At 48.3% G+C, this 18128-nt stretch overlaps 1 protein-coding gene across 1 annotated transcript in view; it reads left to right on the top strand.

The window, feature by feature from the left end:
• The window catches only part of LOC309601658 (E3 ubiquitin-protein ligase ARK2C-like), a gene marked incomplete at both ends in the record, with an annotated part of 46598 nt that extends 31477 nt beyond the window's left edge, over positions 1-15121 (top strand). The window contains 7 exons of the mRNA XM_082334816.1: positions 4665-4974; positions 7048-7173; positions 10709-10838; positions 11814-11918; positions 12450-12545; positions 13730-13836; positions 15004-15121. Coding sequence (XP_082190942.1) covers positions 4665-4974; positions 7048-7173; positions 10709-10838; positions 11814-11918; positions 12450-12545; positions 13730-13836; positions 15004-15121 — 992 coding nt within the window. The remainder of the gene's footprint in view (positions 1-4664; positions 4975-7047; positions 7174-10708; positions 10839-11813; positions 11919-12449; positions 12546-13729; positions 13837-15003) is intronic.
• Between the last annotated feature and the right edge of the window lie 3007 nt (positions 15122-18128).

Here is an 18128-nt window from a genome sequence, read left to right as displayed (position 1 = left end):
TTTGCAGAGCACTTTTTAGACCTGGATTAGCTGGGCTCAGACATTAGCGCCTTTGTGGCTTAGCTGAGGCCAGAGGGGTGTAAGGCAACAAGGGTTGTCCAAGCTGGAAGCTTGGGTGGGCAGGCTGAGAAAGACAGCAGACCTTGCAAATGTGTATGGTCAACAGAAGAGCGTGAGGAAGTAATATGGAGAGGGAGAGGAAAGGCAAAGAAGGGGGGGAAATACCCCCCCTGCTCTGCTAAGAAATAACTCAGTTTAGATGCTTGCATTGAGACAGAAGTCTCTGATCTCAATGACATTTGGCCTCAACCAGTTAATGGGAGACTACACAAAACTGGAGTAAGTTGTCTGCTTTGCTGACACAGAAGCGATGCATTGTTCATCTCAGAGCTGCTGATCTGATGTTGCTCTGAGCTGTCATCATCTGCCACAGCAACAGCGTTTAAATGAAAGGAAGAAGCAACAGGACAAGGAAAGAAGGATTTCTGGCTGGTGGGCAGCCTGACAGTGAGCCCAGAGAAATCAGTCCTCCACGGCTCCAGATATGAACAGCTGGAGCTACTCATGCCACTGGAAGGAGCACGTCAATGAGCCTCATGCAGCGGGGTGGACCCTCTCCTCCTGACCAGCAGGCTGGACATGGGGACACATTTCCAGGTTGGCCTCAGGTCAAAAGCCTCTCAGGGCTGGTGAGGACTGCATTGCTTCTGCAGCAAGGACACTGGGCTTCCTCCTCCCTCTTCAGCTGGAGGAGACAAGTGTTTGCAGCAAAGGCCACTGAAGCTGATGAACCCATTAGATGCCTTTGGGGTAGGCCATAAAAAACCATCCAAGATCTGGCTGACCCCTCTTCCTGCAAAATCAAAGTATCCCAATGGAGAAGGATAATCCTGCTGTAGGATGAGGACCAAAACTCTGGAGCTCATTGAGTGGGGAGAGGGTCTCTGCCTTGTTGATCCCAGAGCAACATTGCCTTCCTGCAGCCACCACTGGGGCAGGTGGTGGGGAATGTGACTCATGGAGGATGCAATTAGCGGCTCTGGAGCTTGATAGGCACAGTTTCCAACCTCATCATCTTTGGTGCAGAAATGTCCTCAAAGCTTAGCTAATGAAAATGTCAGCCCTGGCCTTGTTCTGGGGAGTAAAAACAAAAACTGGAGTGGGGTATCTGGACTGGATTTTAGTCATGGATTGCTCTCTGCTGTGGCAGACATTACTGTCCAGGCAAAAAGAAGATTAAATCCATGAATCAAATTTTCTTGAAGCATTTTATGGGCAATGCTTGTTGGTTCCAATGCAAATGTGATCTAGGACCAAACTGCAGCTTGGGAAACAGAAGGAAGATGTGCTAGTGGAGTAATCATTAATAGACACTGCTAACGTGAGATCCTCCATTACACTGAATAGGGGTGAGCGCCTGTGAGCCAGATTCTGGTGTTGGTGTCAGCAGGGTGACACTGGATTTACCTTGTGTATTCAAGATCAACATATGGACTTGGAAAGCAGTCTCCACCAAGGCCCCTTGCAGCTAGATATGATGAACAGAAGAGGGTAAACTTGAAAATAGATAACTCGGAGATGAAATGTTCTGTTGTGCACTGTTATTTGTTTGCCAGGGCTTTCTGGGGTCCACCAATACCATGCTTGGCAAGAACTGGCTCTTTGTTGTGCAAGCTGGTTCGGTTATGCCAGCTGTATGATTTGATGACTGCTGATAAGCACAGATTTGCTGAAGTATTCCCCAAAGTCTTTGCTTTGCTGTCAAAATCCTTATCAGCAATTGGATTAGTTGTAGGGAATGAACAATTGCAACAGAAGATAGTGAATTATGTTAAGACAAATTGTTGGGTTTTATTTAATCATATGGTCTCGGTCACATCTTGATAGTATTTTTCCTATGGAGGGAAATGCATCATTGCACCAGTAGGTACCAGAAAAAATACTAAAAAATACTTGTTTTTATTGACTAGTGCCTAAAAATAAGGCAAATTAACTCTCTGTACCAAAACAAAATGGGTTAAGCTTTTACTTTAGGTTATGTTGGCTCTGCACGGGCCCTGCATGCCTTCCTGCCCAGATATCAGACATAAATTTTGCACTTTCTGGACTGCAGGGAAGTGTATGACCAAGTTCCTCGCAAGGACTGTCTTGGTGTGGGAGGAAAAATTCAAGTCAAAAGCTCTGACAAGATGATCTGCCCACCCTGTGCTCTCTAGTTCATCATGGCTCTGGCATCAAAGGTCCTGCAGATGTTTCGCTAAATCAGACTAAGGCCTCCCAAGATACAGCAAAAGGCTGGAAATCCTTGGCTAAGGTTGCACCAAGCATCAAGAGACGAGAGAGACACAGAGGATGAGAGACTGGCTTTTTCTGCTTTACTTATGTGCTACAAAATTTGTCCCAGTAAATGTGGGGGAACAGAATAAGCTTCAGTGTCTTGTGTCCTCCTAAGCCAGTTTTGCCTGAAATACAACTAAACTGCTGCTTGGTGGCACAGGCTGGTGTGTTTGGGTGTGCAGAGGGATTAGCACTTTAATCTGCTCTAGCACCTTGTCTTCAGGTGCCGTGAAGACCTGGAGGTGTAAAATGGCTCACCTGTGACTTGCCATAGCTGTTTTCCCTTGGGAGGACCCATGGCCATTAGAGGTTGAGCAATTCACCATGAGTTGCTCTGCAAGTACCCAGCAAACATAGCAGTTAGGAGGCATCTCCCCATGATTGTGATGTTGCTCAGCTTGAGCAATGGGCCAGGGCAGCACAGGATCCCCATTTTGTTACTCAGCTTTTACCTGTCGGGTACAGTGAATTGGGGCCAAGCTGACGGCAGCAAATATAACCTGCAGTACCAGGGGATGGGGTACACGGATGGCTCATGGGTCTGGGTTTGCAGCTCCATCGTTGGGGAACAGTGGGTCTGATCCCACCTCCTCTGGTTTTAATTAATAGGGTAGCTGAATCATGCCATTATCTGACAGCATGAGAAATTATCACCTTAAGAAGTTCTGCTGCTGGTGGCACATGCATTTGTTACCCACTGCCTCTCTCAGAGGGGCACTACGGAGGATTAGTTTGTATTTAAGAGATGCTGCGTGTAATTACTTATACACAGTTTTGCAAACCATTTGTTTCTGTTAGGTCCTCTCCCGTTGTTTCTCTTGCTGGCATCTAGCTTGCTTTGTGCATCTCCTGTTTCCATATGGACATGAACAGAAAGTGCTTGGGGCTCCCTGAGCTGCTGTGATGGACTGGCCCTGCCTGCTGGCAAAAAGGAGATGTGAGCAGAAGGGATCTGGGTGAAGAAGGCATCATGGGCACATCTGGTCTGTGTCTTGGGATGATGCTCAGTGTCTCTTGGTGCTGTTGTTCCTTAAAAAAAAAGAGGAGTTTTTAGGAAGATGAGGTGTTCAAAAGACTGTAGGTGTCCTATCCTGGGGCTGATCCTCAGCAAAGAGGCATCTCTAATAGCCTCACTCGAGTCTCATCCTTCACCTCTGAGCTGCCTCTCTCCCTAGTTTAAGAGCCAAAAGTTTTGCTGTGATGCCTGTAAATGCTCCAGGAATGTAGGAATTAACGTGCTGGATTGGGCCAAGGGCCCATCCAAGCAAAGATCTTGAGGGAGGTACAAGCCAGTGCCAGATGTCTTGCAAAAAGCCTCCACTACAGATATCTTTCACACCTCATTCCCTCCTCATTCCCATCGGTTTCATGGCTGGTCTCATAGCAGTCTGTGTTGTGTTTCCTGCAGCTGCTCTCTCCCTGCATGCAGCTCACAAGGACGGGCTATTGAAGGGTCTCAGCAAAGACACATGGTCTTAATCCTGGCTCTCAGAGGTGGAAGGTGTCGTCTCATTCATGTCCTGCAGTCAGTGAGAGACAGTTTCTTAGAGTAGAGATTATTTCCTTGCCTATGAGACATTTTTAGACAGGCAAAGAAATACCTTGAATTGCATGGAAAGTCAGCAAGCTTTGAAAACTTCGGTGAGCTCATAACCCATGAAAACATATTTTAGAAAACAATTTTTTTTTTTCCCTTTTCTAAAATGTTGAGGCTTTTTCATAGAAACATAGAATGGGTGGGAAGGGACCTTTAAAGGTCATCTAGTCCAACCCCCCTGCAATGAGCAGGGACATCTTCAACTAGATCAGGTTGCTCAGACCCCCCACCAACCTGACCTTGAATGTTTCCAGGGATGGGGCATCTACCACCTCTCTGGGCAACCTGTTCCAGTATTTTACCACCCTCATTGTAAACAATTTCTTCCTTATATCTAGTCTGAATCTACCCTCCTTTAGTTTAAAACCATTACCCCTTGTCCTATCGCTACAGGCCCTATTAAAATTTTTGTTCCTTTTCTCTTTAAGACAGACAAACCAAAGCAAGCTGAAGCAGTTTTCATCAATATACACTTCAATTTGGAGCCAAAAAGTCACTTTGAACCCAAACCCATGTTTTGGTTCTGATGTTTTTTGGAGGAGAAAAACTTAGTCAAAATCAACATTTTTCCACGTAATCAACGTTAACTGACCTGTTCTCTCTTTTTTAACCCTTTTGGAAGAGGAGAGAAATAGCTGTTTGCTCAATTCTTGCCCTGGATGGGCAACCACCGGGCTGGGGTTCCCTGGCCTCCGCTAGCCCCCGTGACGACCATGCTCTTCTCTTCCAGGTTCTCCTTTTCAAAGGTCTCAGCATCCCCATGCTACCTCCTGCCGGCACTTCCACCTGGGTCCCCAGCCTCAGCTCTCCGCCGACTTCACCCTGCCTCACGCAGTGCAGCCCCAGCCGGGGCTGACCCCCAACATGCCCCCCGCACACCAGCACAGCGGTCCCCTGCACCAGCCCCTGGCGCCGGTGCCAGCCCTGCCCTTCCAGGATGTGGCCGGACCCTCCTTCCTACCTCAGGCGCTTCACCAGCAATACCTCCTCCAGCAGCAGCTCCTCGAGGCACAGCACCGCCGGCTCATGCCCCATCCCAGGTAAGGGGGTCTTACTCTTCCTGAAGGATGCTGAGAAGCTACATCAGCCTCACTTCAGCAAAGTAGTTTCTGCAGAGCCCTGGCAGTATGTGCTAATAATGTTGGGTTTTCTTCACAAGTTCATCTGTGTACCCCTAAAATGCATCTGCCAGAAGGGAAGCTGCAGGGCAGGTTGCACCTGCAGGTGTACCTTTCCCATGGGGATCCATACTGTGCTCATCTAGTATGACCCAAGGTCACCTATTATTGTCACTCGTAGGAGAATCATGGTGGTAACACCTTGGTATTGCAGTGAACCTGTCCTGCATGGCAGAGAGAACAATAGACTGCATGCGCAAGCTACCTCCTCGTAGCTGCTGTTTCAAAACCATGTAAGAGATTGTATCCACCTGTCCTGTCAGGTTTTGCACATGAAAATCTTGCTCCTCTGGGTCTAGGTAGGCTTCCCAGATCTATGAGGGAATGATGCCGTTGACCTGCAGCACATTCAATCACAGAAAGCAGCCTAAATTCAGACTGGGCTGATGACTGCAGAAAGAATTACTGTAACTCAGCAGAGGTGGAAATGGATGCCTGGCCTTGTCCTGAATGTGTTTCTTGAGAGAGGGGTTTAGATAGCACGTAGGAGAGGAGTGCTTTTTTTGGAAACATATGGAAGCTATTTGTGGGTTGTACCCATGGATCAAGAATCAGAGGATGAGTCTTTGTGATAATGCTTCATTTGGAAAGAATGCTACAGATGGAAAACACTTTCTTTCCATACCCTTTCTGTCTGAAAATTGTGTGTTCTCATCCTTGTTTTGTTTTGCATATCTGGATTTTAGGTGGATTTAATGATTAGTTAATAATTGGGTAGCAAATAATGTGCGAAGCTGAGGCATTGATGATACAAGTGTTTCTCTCTTAGTCATAAGCTGAATTCAAATAAAAGCATTGAGCCACAATTCCATGCAGAAGCTGCTTTGGTAAATGCTGTCAGTGTTCCATTTGCAAGCGGATTGTGGTGTGGAAAAGGACGGGAACCCCTTTCCTGGTCCCACAGCCTGTTTCTTAAAGCACAGCTGCATCGGAAGAGGGTGTCAGAAACCTTACAGGTGTGGGGCATGAGGTCCCAGTAATGGGATTCTGGGTCATGCTTTTAAAAGTGAAGCCTCTGGGCTTTGGCTGCATGAAAAATTCTTTATCTACCTGTTCTGTGCTCCATTTGCTCTGGTGTTTTCCTGTAGCTTTGCTTTGCGATGGCTCCACTGGTAAGCAGGGACTCAGCAGGGAGGAAGGGGTATGAGTCTGTCTGTAATGTAAATCCTGCTTGTTCATCCACCTTGTCTCTCTCCAAATGTGGACACTGATCAAGCAGCACATGCTCTTCCCCTGAGTAATTCAAATAAGCAACAATCACGAGAAGAGACTCAAATCCCTAGAAAAACCTTGCTATATTTTCTACCGCTTTCCTTTCCCTGCCTGCAAAGGTAGCAGAGCTGGGAGCTGGATCCCAGCCTGGCCTGTCCATCATCCAGAGAAATGTTAGCAAAGGCCAGCAAGAGTAAATTCTGCTTTCAGTTACTCTTGAGTAATCCTGTTATGAATGATGTTCCCCAGGAATTTATGGACTGCATGGGGAAGTGAGACAACCTGCAGTTTCTTTATGATGATGGATAACGGCTGAACCAGGGACAAGTTTTATCTTGTGTGTTGTTTATGGGGCTGGCAGTGGAGAAAAAGAAAATAGTGCAAATGGCACAAAACTGCTAAGGAAGAAGTTGTTTGGTTTCCTCTTTGTCTCTCCATGTTGCCACCAAACAGCATCTCTTGTAAACTGAGTGTATGTGGATGCCACAGGGGGTGAGAGGTATGTGTTATGTCCGTGATGATCACGAGTAAATGACATAGCTCTGGGTTCCTCTTCCCATCATCCCTGACACCTGCCTAGACTCTTTTCTCTTGGACACATATTCACAAGCCCAACAGTTTGAGTTTTCCCCCAGTTTATTGATATGGGCTCGGAGCAGGAGCCATTCATATGCAGTGCCTACTGCATGTCTAACTCGCTTGCTGGTCTCCTCCTCCCCACAGACGGGCTCAAGAGCGCATGTCTGTTCAGCCTCATCATCTACACCTCAGCTTTGACTTCAGCCATCAACTGCAAACTCCACAACCCATCGGGCCCCAGCCCAGGTATTTAGCCGAAGGCACGGACTGGTAAGTCTTCCACATTTCACTTGCGTGTTGAATGAGGTGTTTAAAAAGTCCTGGGGAGGCTGCAAGGGTTGGTGAATGACATCATGGATCAATGCTTTCATGAAAGCTAATGGTGCAGCTCAACAGATACAACGTCGGGAGTGTGCAATGGGAAAACTCATCTCTGGGAGGGCCATGAGTGCATGCTAAAGCCTTTATGCATGTATATGATAACATCGAGGCATCAATATTGCCCGTAACTCTCCATCCATGGATGTAGAGTGCAGCCAAGTGTTAATCTTCCTCCAGGGGCTTTTCCTGCTGCAGGGCACAGCCAGGGTCTTTTTCCTGTAGACCAACATCTCTGCCTGAAATAGATCTTCTGCTGTCCACCAGGCACTCAAAAAACAGTGGCCACAACTTTTTCTGTGGTCTAAATTAGGGAGCATGGTGCTGCCCTGCCCCGCAGGGTGGTGTGAATGAATTAATAGTTGTTAATTGTTCTCCCACTGTAGTGTTCGATACCCTGGAAAAGCCGAGCAGGGAATTGATCGTTTCGTTTTCAGAGCAGGTTTTGAGCTCTTGCACAGTTAATAAGGTATGGGGCCCTACTTGGAAGAATAAGAAAATAAAAAATGCTTCTGAGTAGCTGCTTGTTAGCTGAGAAAAGTCCATTCTGTGCACTGAATGGAAAAAATAGCATGTGAACATGTAGTTAGAGACAATCGCGATGTATATGCACAAGGGGACCGAAATAAAATGTCACAGGAAATTTTAATTATGGCATTTCCTAACATTATGGCATTTCCTTGCGCTTCACTCTGCAAAGGGAGAGTCCTTTTAACATAGTTTTTTTTCCCCCTCTGGGGTAATAATATACAACCTAAAATATGGCCAGATCCTTCTGCCATTTTCTTCTCAGGTGTTCCCATTACTGGCACCACTGTGAGCTGAATTTGGCCGGGATGACATTGTTCAGATCAGTTTGCAAAGCAGTTCACGTACCATCTGGATAGAGCCATTCTTTCTGCCTCTCTTTCGGTGCAGAGTGTTTAATTATAATCATTAGAAGGATCTGCTAAAGCATTGCTTTATGTTCCCCCTCCCTCCTTTTCCCTGCTGTGTTGCTCCATAGCCTTATAAAACCTAAGGAGTGGGGATGACAGAAATCATATACTGTGTATATATATTTGGGTGACTCACTTCTCCTTGGGGCACATGTACAGTTTTGCCCAGTGACAGATATAAAAACTTTCCTCTAATGTGTTACCACCATGTGAGCAGCAGCGACACTCGCTCGGAGGCGGTAGGTGGTAGGCACTGTCGCAGGAAATGGGGATGGAAGGAAGATCTGAAGGTGATCAGTCATCTCGGACAGCCCAACCTCAATTAAAATTCTTCTGGTGAAGAAGAAATAAACTCCCATTTGGTTCCTTAAATCATCTTCTGCATCCACATCCACATTTAGTGACGACCATCCAACCTGTTATCTGGATCCTCATCTTTCACTTTTTGGTTGTTGGCAGCCCGTGTACCATAGGCATCATAGCTCTCGAACCTCGCATCTGAGCATCAAGATGCTGTATAGTTGTCCATGTAGCACAGGCTAGAAGGTGATGGTTGGTTTTGGTTTTCTTCAGCTAATGTGCTCTGCTTATTCACCTGCAAACCCTGAGAAAACACTGTTCCATGCAGTATTCTGCTTTGGGCCCTTCTGTAGACCCACAGCATCACTTCAGGAGCCTCAGTATCTGATTTTAAGGATCTAGATGCACCAGTGCACAAACAGTTCAGCAGTGCTGTTATTGCAATTACTTGTGGAAGTTAATAATGGCCGTTCATCTTCTGTCCTTGATCTCAAAGAACTCTTTGGATTATTGCATCTATTTTGTAGACAGGGAATATGGGAAGGCAGAGAGGAAACAGTCAAGGTCATGCATCAGGCCAGTGGCAGGGCTGGGAATGGACCCAAAGCCTCCTGATTTCCAGTCAGACCTTCCATCCACCTGGGAACAGTCTTCAGCAATTGGATAAAAATCCAAAATTGTGACACAGGAGCTGGAAAATACCCAGTCCTGTGGATTCTCACCCTGGTTGTGTTCCTGCCAGTCGCTTGCTGTGTTTTATCCTCTGCCAGGTTTTGTCTGTCTAGCACATGGCTAGCACAGGGCCAGCAAAGATAGTCCCTCTCTTTGCTTCAACTTGGTGTGGGGTGTCTTATTGCGGGTACTAGAGCACTGGAGCTGCTGCCTGGTACACAGGCTGTTCTAGGTAAAGGATTTCTGCGTTTACTGTCTCCTCACGTCCATTATCTGCTGTTGGGTGAACACAGTTTCACAGCTGCTGGAGGACACATCTGGGTTGCTCCTAACAAGCCATGGCACTTGCTGCCGCTGTCCTCCGTGGAGGGGAAAAGAAGTTCAAGGATGAAATGGGAAGCCACCCCTGTGCTCTAATTACCTTAGCTTTGGCAAATGTGAAGACAATGGTTATTAGAGCGCCAGCTTTTGTAATTATGATAAAGTGAATGACGTTCAAAGCACTTGTTTGCTGAGAGACTCTTTGGCTGGAGAGACAAGGGATCAGCTAATTGGATTATACATGGAGATGCTGTGTTAGGTCTCCTCCCATCCCCTTCATGTGGCATGGGGATGGGGTTTGCAGTTTGTCTCTGCATGCTTGGATTGGGCAGAGCTGCGGCATTTGCTAGGACCTTGGTCATGTCAAGTCCCGGGTTTGAGCTGGGTTGTTTTTCTGGAGGGACAAAGTGCCCAAACTCACCAAGCTGAGCCCCAGCCTGGGTGAAGATCCTGCTTTGCTTGCCTGGGCCAGGCTGCGTGCAGGTGAGTGGGACCATTGGGGATGTCCTGCTTCATTGGCATTGGCCTGCTGGTTGTGTGACACTGTTTCCTACAGCAGTTTCATCCAGAAATTTCTTAAAACCTTTATATTTTCTGCACAAACAGCAGTTCTGGGATTCCCTGAGGCTGGGTTTGGGTGAGGTGCAGTTTCCCCTGTCTCCCTAGGTCCTCCTGTGGCCTGGGTTGGGAGACCTCCAAGGAGAGCACAGGCACATCAAAAAGCCCCTGGAGGGTGCCTAGCTGGCTCCTAACAACTACCCAGAATGGCTCATCGGTGTGTGCCCTGAGGCATTTAGCTGTATTCCTGCAAAATATTCAAGGTGAAATGTAATTGTTTGCAGCGAAGGCAGCACAGGGAGGACCTGGTCTGGCCGGGTTTTGTTACTGAGCCTGGGGATCAATCAGAGCCACCAAAACGCTCTTGCTCTGAAATTAGCAGGCTGCTGTGCAGCTCTTGACCCTAGTTAACACAAATTCTAACTGGCATAAAAACAACCCCTCGCTCCTTTGTGCTGGCCTAGTGGGCAGTTGCCCAAATTGGAGGAAACTCCCTTCCAAGCAGTAGCATCACCCCAGGTTGAGGAACCCACAGCAGTCCACCAGTGGGAGTTGCCCCATGAGCATGATCTGACTTGCTGTAGGCCATGCAATAAATCCGTGCAGTCAAAACTGTATCTTCATCCTTGTGCCCACAGGGACCTCAGTGTCGATGCGGGACTGACTCACGCCCAGTTCCAGGTCCGGCCGGTCCCTCAGCCCTATCAGCACTACTTAGCTACACCTCGGATGCACCATTTCCCCAGAAGCACATCCTCTACACAGATGGTAAATGAAATGCTTTTACCAAGAAATGTTTTATGCATTGTCTGCCAGAAAGCAGTCAAAATAAAGGCTGCTGTCACCTGTCTTCTGCGAATCACACTTATCTCCGGCCGTGGGAGGGAGTGTCTGAAAGGATAATGTTGCATCATTGCACTCTGGGTTAGAGAAAGGAAAGAAAAGCTCAGCTGCTCTGGAAAGATTCCGTCCATTGCGTGCAGCACCACGCTCACAAGCTGGTCTGCAAAACCTGGGCAGGACGTGAGACTCAGCAGTTATTACTAATAATATTATTAATACTGGAACAAATTATGGGCTCCCAGGGCTCCCTGCACTGGCAGTAGATGACTCCCTTCCACGGGCTCAGCCCTGAGGACCATCCCTCCTCACATCATTGCTCTCTACGTCTATAAAGGTTTTTGCATGACCTGTTGCACAGGTGGAGATGGAGTTTGATGAGAAGATGGGCTGACTGGGGTCATTTTCTGTCCCTTCTCCTAGAAGGGTGCTGCATTTGGAGCTGAGCCATGCTGAGCACTGCTAATCCTTAAAGCATCCTCAGAAATCCCACGAGAGTGTTTTTTCCTCATGTCCATAGTCGGACCCTGACACCTGCGTACTACAGCAAGGCTTAAAAAAATCAAAGCTTGGATGAAGAGAAATCCACCCATTTAAAAACAAATAAAATAAAATCTCTTTTTAGGCTAATCCATCTTGAGAGCTTGGAACTGCAATGTTATAGATGCAACAGGAATTATAACAGATAGTTTATTTAGAAGAAATGCATGTTCTTAGTTATCATTTATAGGAGATCTATTTAATAAAACCTCATTTTTTGGTTATTAAAAGGCTTCCATTGGGAAAGGTGTTGGTCTGCTCTTTCATTTTTAATTTTTAAAGCACTAGATTTAAATCAGGGCACACAAGGGATTTCTATGTGCAAGTAGGGGTGGCTTTATTTTTTTCCCTCACTTCTCGCAGGTTGTTCACGAAATCAGAAATTACCCTTATCCTCAGCTTCAGTTACTTGCTCTTCAGGGACTGAACCCAAGCAGGCACATGTCTGCTGTGCGGGAGAGCTATGAAGTACGTATCATCTCAGGGACTGGAATTATTATTAAATTTTTAAGTGCTGGGAATCTATGCAAGCTCTGGCGTAAACTTGTAAGACTGTTTTGTGGCATGGCAGTTGCATTGAGTCTTGCAGCAATTTTAGTAATAACTGGGAAGCAAAGGGGTTGAGTGGGTTTGGTAAAAGATGGTTTACTCCAGGGTGCCTGAGTCTGGCTCGGGTTGACTCTGGGTCACTTCATGTCTGTGAACAAAGTGCTTCAGTTCTATGGGGTTTTGTTTCCCAGACTGTCAAATGGAGCTCAAATTCCACCCTAATTTCTGAAATATTGGATATCCAGCTCTTTGCCTTGAGCCCTTAGTTACTAGCCCAAGAGCCAGGGCTCAGATTCATCATTAAAGCATGGCTGATTTGGGTTTGATGGACATTTCCACCAAGGAAAGGGCAGGAGGGAGCCTTGGTCCCCAGCAGGTGGGGTGGGGTGGTGGGACCTCATGCCCTGGGAACAATGCTGATGGTGCTTTGCTGCTGTTCCTGTGCTGCAGGAGCTGCTGCAGCTGGATGACAGGCTGGGCAGTGTGAGCCAGGGCGCCATCCAGAACACCATTGAGAGGTTCACCTTTCCCCACAAGTACAAGAAGGTGAGCACCCCGAAACCACGGCATGGCTGCCAGCCTCTCTCAGTTGGCCAAGGGTTGTGGGCATGGAGCGGACAGAAGGAAGGACTTTGGTGGGTCGCAATCCTCAGGGTTGGCAAACCAGTGCCATCAATATTCCCTGAAATGGGGGAGGAATGTAAAATCCAGAATTGGTGCTTTAATAGTGGGGCTCCTGGGCTGAAGCGGTGGTGTAGCTCAGCTGGCTGTTTCTCACTTCTAGGCTAGGAAGCTGCGGGCCAAATTTTCAAAAGGGTCTCAACCTTCTCCCACCCAGCGGGTGCAATTTCCCCCCTGTCTGCACCTGGTAAGAAAGTGCACACACCAAAGGGGCTTCGTGCATGCAAACCCACCCCATTCTGCATGCAAGCGGCGCTGCCCACACGCCCACGAGGGCGCTGGCTCCGTGGCATGGGGGAGCTTGTCCTTCCCTCGTTTTACAAGAGGTGTCTCCTCTGTTGGAGCTGATCTCCTGCCCATAAGGAAGTGGGTGCCATGTTTTTGGGTCATGCTAAATAGAAAATAGGAAAAGCGCTTGTTTGCATAGCAATTTCACATGTTGGTCATTCCCAGCTGGGCAGTAACAAGTAGGGACATTGCATTGTCCAAGTTGGAAGTGAGTCAACTCCTCCTGCGCTTATCTCTGACCGCATCTCCAGTGGATCCAGAAAATTATAGTAATAGGAATGGATGTGGGGGGGTAAGAGAAAAGAGGAGAGCTGACAGGCTAAGCACTGCCCCATGGCACAGTGTGGGTCTGGGCCAGTGGCCCAGCTGGCATGGGGCACAGTGGTTGCCCTTCCTGGCAGTGGTGGCCTCACATGCTTTGGGGTATCCAGGAGAAGCCTCCAGCAAAGGAGACCATGGGGCCATCCCCACTGCAAGGAGGAGGTGGTAGGGGGCTGTGTTAGGGAAGCAGAGGACAGGCTGCTCCTTGGGGCACTACCACCAGCCCCACTGCCACCGGCCCCAGGAGGAGACGTGCTGACCAGCAGCATGTTGGTGGCATCCTCCCCTCACTGGCTGTTTTGGCTGGGCTGGCTTCCCCAAGCTGGAGGATCTGGCTGATAGATGAAGCTCTTATTATTTGCCTTTCTGCAACTACCCAGGCTTGGGAGAGCATTAGAAAGTCAAGTCCTAACCAAATTATGTCTTTAACCTTGCTGCAGAGAAGACCGCAGGAGGGCAAAGCTGAACAAGAGGATGGAGAGGAGTCAGACACTGACGAGAAATGCACAATCTGTCTGTCCATGCTTGAAGACGGAGAAGATGTCAGGTACGATCCTTCCATCTGCTCCTCTGCCTCTCGATGCCATCTGAGTTGTGTTTATTGGGATTAATGCCTCTGTGCGCTGGTGGGGTTGTCCCTGTTCTTGTCCTGACAAACTCACTTGGGCTGTTGCAGGGTCTGGGAAACCAAATGTCATTTATATGGATATTGGTACAGGCTGTAGGTAGGAAGAGCTCTGCAACAGCAGAAGGGCCAAGTTTTTATAGTATCTCCTGGGTTTGGATCACCTGCTTCAAGGCTGTGCCAATGGGTCAGGTGGCAAGTGTCAGAGAAGGATGGGTCCCAGGTCTCAGACAGCCATCTGGAGCTCGGGGACGTCAATGTCTGAGCTTGACAGATGACCAAAGTATGATAAGAGGGAGTGTGGGTGTGAAGTCAAGGGGATTTTGGCTTGTGGCCAGGACAGAGCTGCTTTATTGTAGAATAAGTGAGATTACTCCGCCCGCATGGTCACAGGGAGCCATCCTGAGCCAATAACAAAGCCCCAGTTATCCCTCACAGACGTCCCCAAGCTCTTGGCTGGGTCAAATCTCTGCTTGTGACAGAGGATGGGGACAAGCAATTGCAAGGGGCTGAGCTACCATGGCTGAAGGAGCTGCAGGTTGGCAGTGCAGCTGCATTACCTGGTCCTGCTCCTCATCCTTTAATTGCCTTAAACCATCAAGAAAAACTCTGATCCTCTTGCTGTGGGTCCTTGTGGTTCAGGGTCCCTCTGGCTTGCGAGGGTGAGTGAAGAGATGACAAAGGTGATGTGGGTGAAAAGCAACCACACCAGACACCCACATAGGAGCAGTGGAGACCCACCTGACTACTAATGAGTCACAGTGATGAAGAACCAAGAGGCTTTGGAGTATAACCTAGTACTCCTGAAAGGTTAAAAAGCAGCAGCCAGGGTAATTAATAACTGGAACAACTCAATTCAGGAGGGTGTGGGGTTTTCTAAAAGGCTTTTAGCCAAGAAGGACACCATCTCTGACCTACTACCCTATGTGAGCTGGTGTGTCTGGGGGAGGGTGTAGGACCTAGGCAGCACTGGTGTCAATACACTGGTGCTTCCCCATGTTTGAAGCAGCCCTGGCTGCTGCTTTCTGGCTCTTCTTGGTCCTCTGGACCTCCTCCATCCTAACGGGGTGGGTACTTCTCTCTCTGCAGGCGGTTGCCCTGTATGCATCTCTTCCACCAAGTGTGTGTGGACCAGTGGCTGGCCACCAGCAAGAAGTGCCCGATCTGCAGGGTGGACATTGAAACACAGCTCGGCTCGGACAGCTGAAAGGACTAGCTGAACACACCATTTTCCTTACCAGGTCGTATGACCATAAACCCTTGCAGCAAAATTTTTGCCTTCTGAGCCATTTGATTGAGAGGAAAATTCTGCAGGCATGTTAGTGAGGAGGAGGAGGAGGTGGCAGTACAATATCTAGCGGTAGGAGATATCGCACATACGCAGGATACGGGCCCAGTGAAAGGGAGCTGGCATTCCCGGAGCTCAGAGACCCCGTGCTGCAGAAGATTTAGCGTTGAACATGAAGGAACTAGTTGTGGTAGTCTGGCCTGTCAATCCTGCATTTCATGAGGATTGTATATATACCTCTCGAATACGTAGAAACATGTTAGGGGTCCTTTAGCTATTTCTATGGATGGCAGCTGGAGCATGTTAGCTTAAGAAATGTTGTGTTTGATGCCCTACTCATCTTGTGGTGGACATGTTGCTGTTACCTAATTTGCACCAAATATTTTTTCATAGATTCCTTATTTTGGTGCCTGATTAATACATTGCAGAGGGGGAATAAAGAGGTCAAGCTTTCCCACCCTTGGGGGGGAAGAGGCAAAAAAGCAAAATCCTGTTTACAGTCAGAAGGGTTGCACTCTTTGCCTCAGCCGTGTGTGCTTCCTTTCCTTGCATTTACAGTGCGTTGCAAATTTAGAGAAGCTTAAAAAATAAAAATTGGGAATGAAATGAATGAAGCAATAGGGAGAAGCTTCGTTCCTGCTTATCTGCTGGTGCTGGACGCTTTCTGTAGGGGCACAATATTGGAGTAGATGCTGTTTCTTTGCTTTCCGTATCTTAACGAAGTAGCTTGGCATATTGAAATCCAAGGAAGGGCTGTCTTCATGATTGCCATTGTCCATGATGCTTTCTCCTGTGAGCTGTGAGGCTGGTTGGCTTCAGCAGCTGCTGCCAGCACTGGTCCAAAATGATGGTTACTGGAGTCGGCACTGTGCTTTGGGGTATAATAACGCTGGAGAGGTGCTGTGAGATGTATGCTGCCAACTCCTCTCCCATGCAAAAACATCTCTGATAACAGGACGGGAAAAAATTCGATGCTCACAAGGTACTGCTGAGGCCATGAGTGTTTCAGCGCAGGAGGGGAAGGCAGGTTGGAAGGGGGATTTGCTGCTTTCTGGAGGGGCTAGGTTGTAACACTGCCTCAAAGCACGTGCACCTGCACCCACATGCGTTTGTATACACATTTCAGGCCGTATCCGTATGGAGAATGGAGTGGTTGTTCAAATGAAATCTAATTGCATTTAAGCTCAAAACAGATTTAGGAGGTAGTCCTTGAAGGAGTGAGCTGTTGCGATCCAAGCTCCACACCAACCATGATGACCAAGCCAAAAACCCTCCAGAGAACCGACATTCACAAACAAAATTTTTTTTTTTTTTTTTTAAAATACTTTTTTTTTTGGCATACTAGGGGAGCAAAAGAAAGATGCCGAGGAGCAAGGGGAATTAGTCAGGAACATTATATATTGAAAATGCTCATGTGGCAGGGATGATTTCTGACTCCCCATAGCATCTGTTTCACTGGAGCCAAGTGACGCTCTCCAAGTAGAAACAATCATAGAATCATAGAATCATCAAGGTTGGAAAAGACCCTTAAGATCATCGAGTCCAACCGTTAACCTATCACTGCCAAGTCCATCTATACCATGTCTTCGAGCACCACATCTGTCTGTTCTTTAAATACCTCCAGGGATGGAGACTCAACCACTTCCCTGGGCAGCCTGTTCCAATGCTTGACCACCCTCTCAGTGAAGAAGTTTTTCCTAATATCTAACCTAAACCTCCCCTGGCGTAGCTTGAGGCCGTTTCCTCTCGTCCTATCACTCGTTACTAGGGAGAAGAGACTGACCCCCACCTCGCTACAACCTCCTTTCAGGTAGCTGTAGAGAGCAATAAGGTCTCCCCTCAGCCTCCTCTTCTCCAGATTAAACAACCCCAGCTCCCTCAGCCGCTCCTCATAAGACTTGTGCTCTAGACCCTTCACCAGCTTCATTGCCCTTCTCTGGACACGCTCCAGCACCTCCATGTCCTTCTTGCAGTGAGGGGCCCAAAACTGAACACAGTACTCAAGGTGCGGCCGCACCAGGGCCGAGTACAGGGGCACTATCACCTCCCTGGTCCTGCTGGCCACACTATTCTTGATACAGGCCAGGATGCCATTGGCCCTCTTGGCCACCTGGGCACACTGCTGGCTCATGTTCAGGCAGCTGTCAACCAACACCCCCAAGTCCTTTTCTGCCAGGCAGCTCTCCAGCCACTCCTCCCCCACCCTGTAGCGTTGCATGGGGTTGTTGTGACCCAAGGGCAGGACCCAGCACTTAGCCTTGTTGAATCTCATACAGTTGGCCTCAGTCCATCAATCCAGCCTGTCCAGGTCCCTCTGCAGGGCCTTCCTACCCTCCAGCAGATCGACACTTCCACCCAACTTGGTGTCATCTGCAAACTTCCTGAGGGTGCACTCAGTCCCCTCATCAATGAAGATATTAAACAGGACTGGCCCCAACACTGAGCCCTGGGGAACACCACTCGTGACTGGCCGCCAACTGGATTTGACTCCATTTACCACCACTCTCTGGGCTCGGCCGTCCAGCCAGTTTTTAACCCAGCAGAGAGTGCACTTATCCAAGCCATGAGCAGCCAGCTTCTCCAGGAGAATGCTGTGGGAAACGGTGTCAAAGGCCTTACTAAAGTCCAGGTAGACAACATCCACAGCCTTCCCCTCATCCACCAAGCGGGTCACCTTGTCATAGAAGGAGATCAGATTAGTCAAGCAGGACCTCCCTTTCATAAACCCGTGCTGGCTGGGCCCGATCCCTCGGTTGTCCCGCACTTGCTGCGTGATGGCAGTCAAGATGACCTGCTCCATGACCTTCCCTGGCACCGAGGTCAGGCTGACAGGCCTGTAGTTCCCAGGATCCTCCTTCCGACCCTTCTTGTAGAGGGGCATCACATTTGCTAGTTTCCAGTCATCTGGGACCTCCCCGGTTGACCA

The sequence above is a fragment of the Platalea leucorodia genome (genome assembly GCF_965183815.1).
Source record: "Platalea leucorodia genome assembly, chromosome: W".
Taxonomy (NCBI): Eukaryota; Metazoa; Chordata; class Aves; order Pelecaniformes; family Threskiornithidae; genus Platalea; species Platalea leucorodia.
The sequence above is the reverse complement of the archived record's forward strand: the minus strand, read 5'-3'. Positions and strand labels throughout refer to the sequence as shown.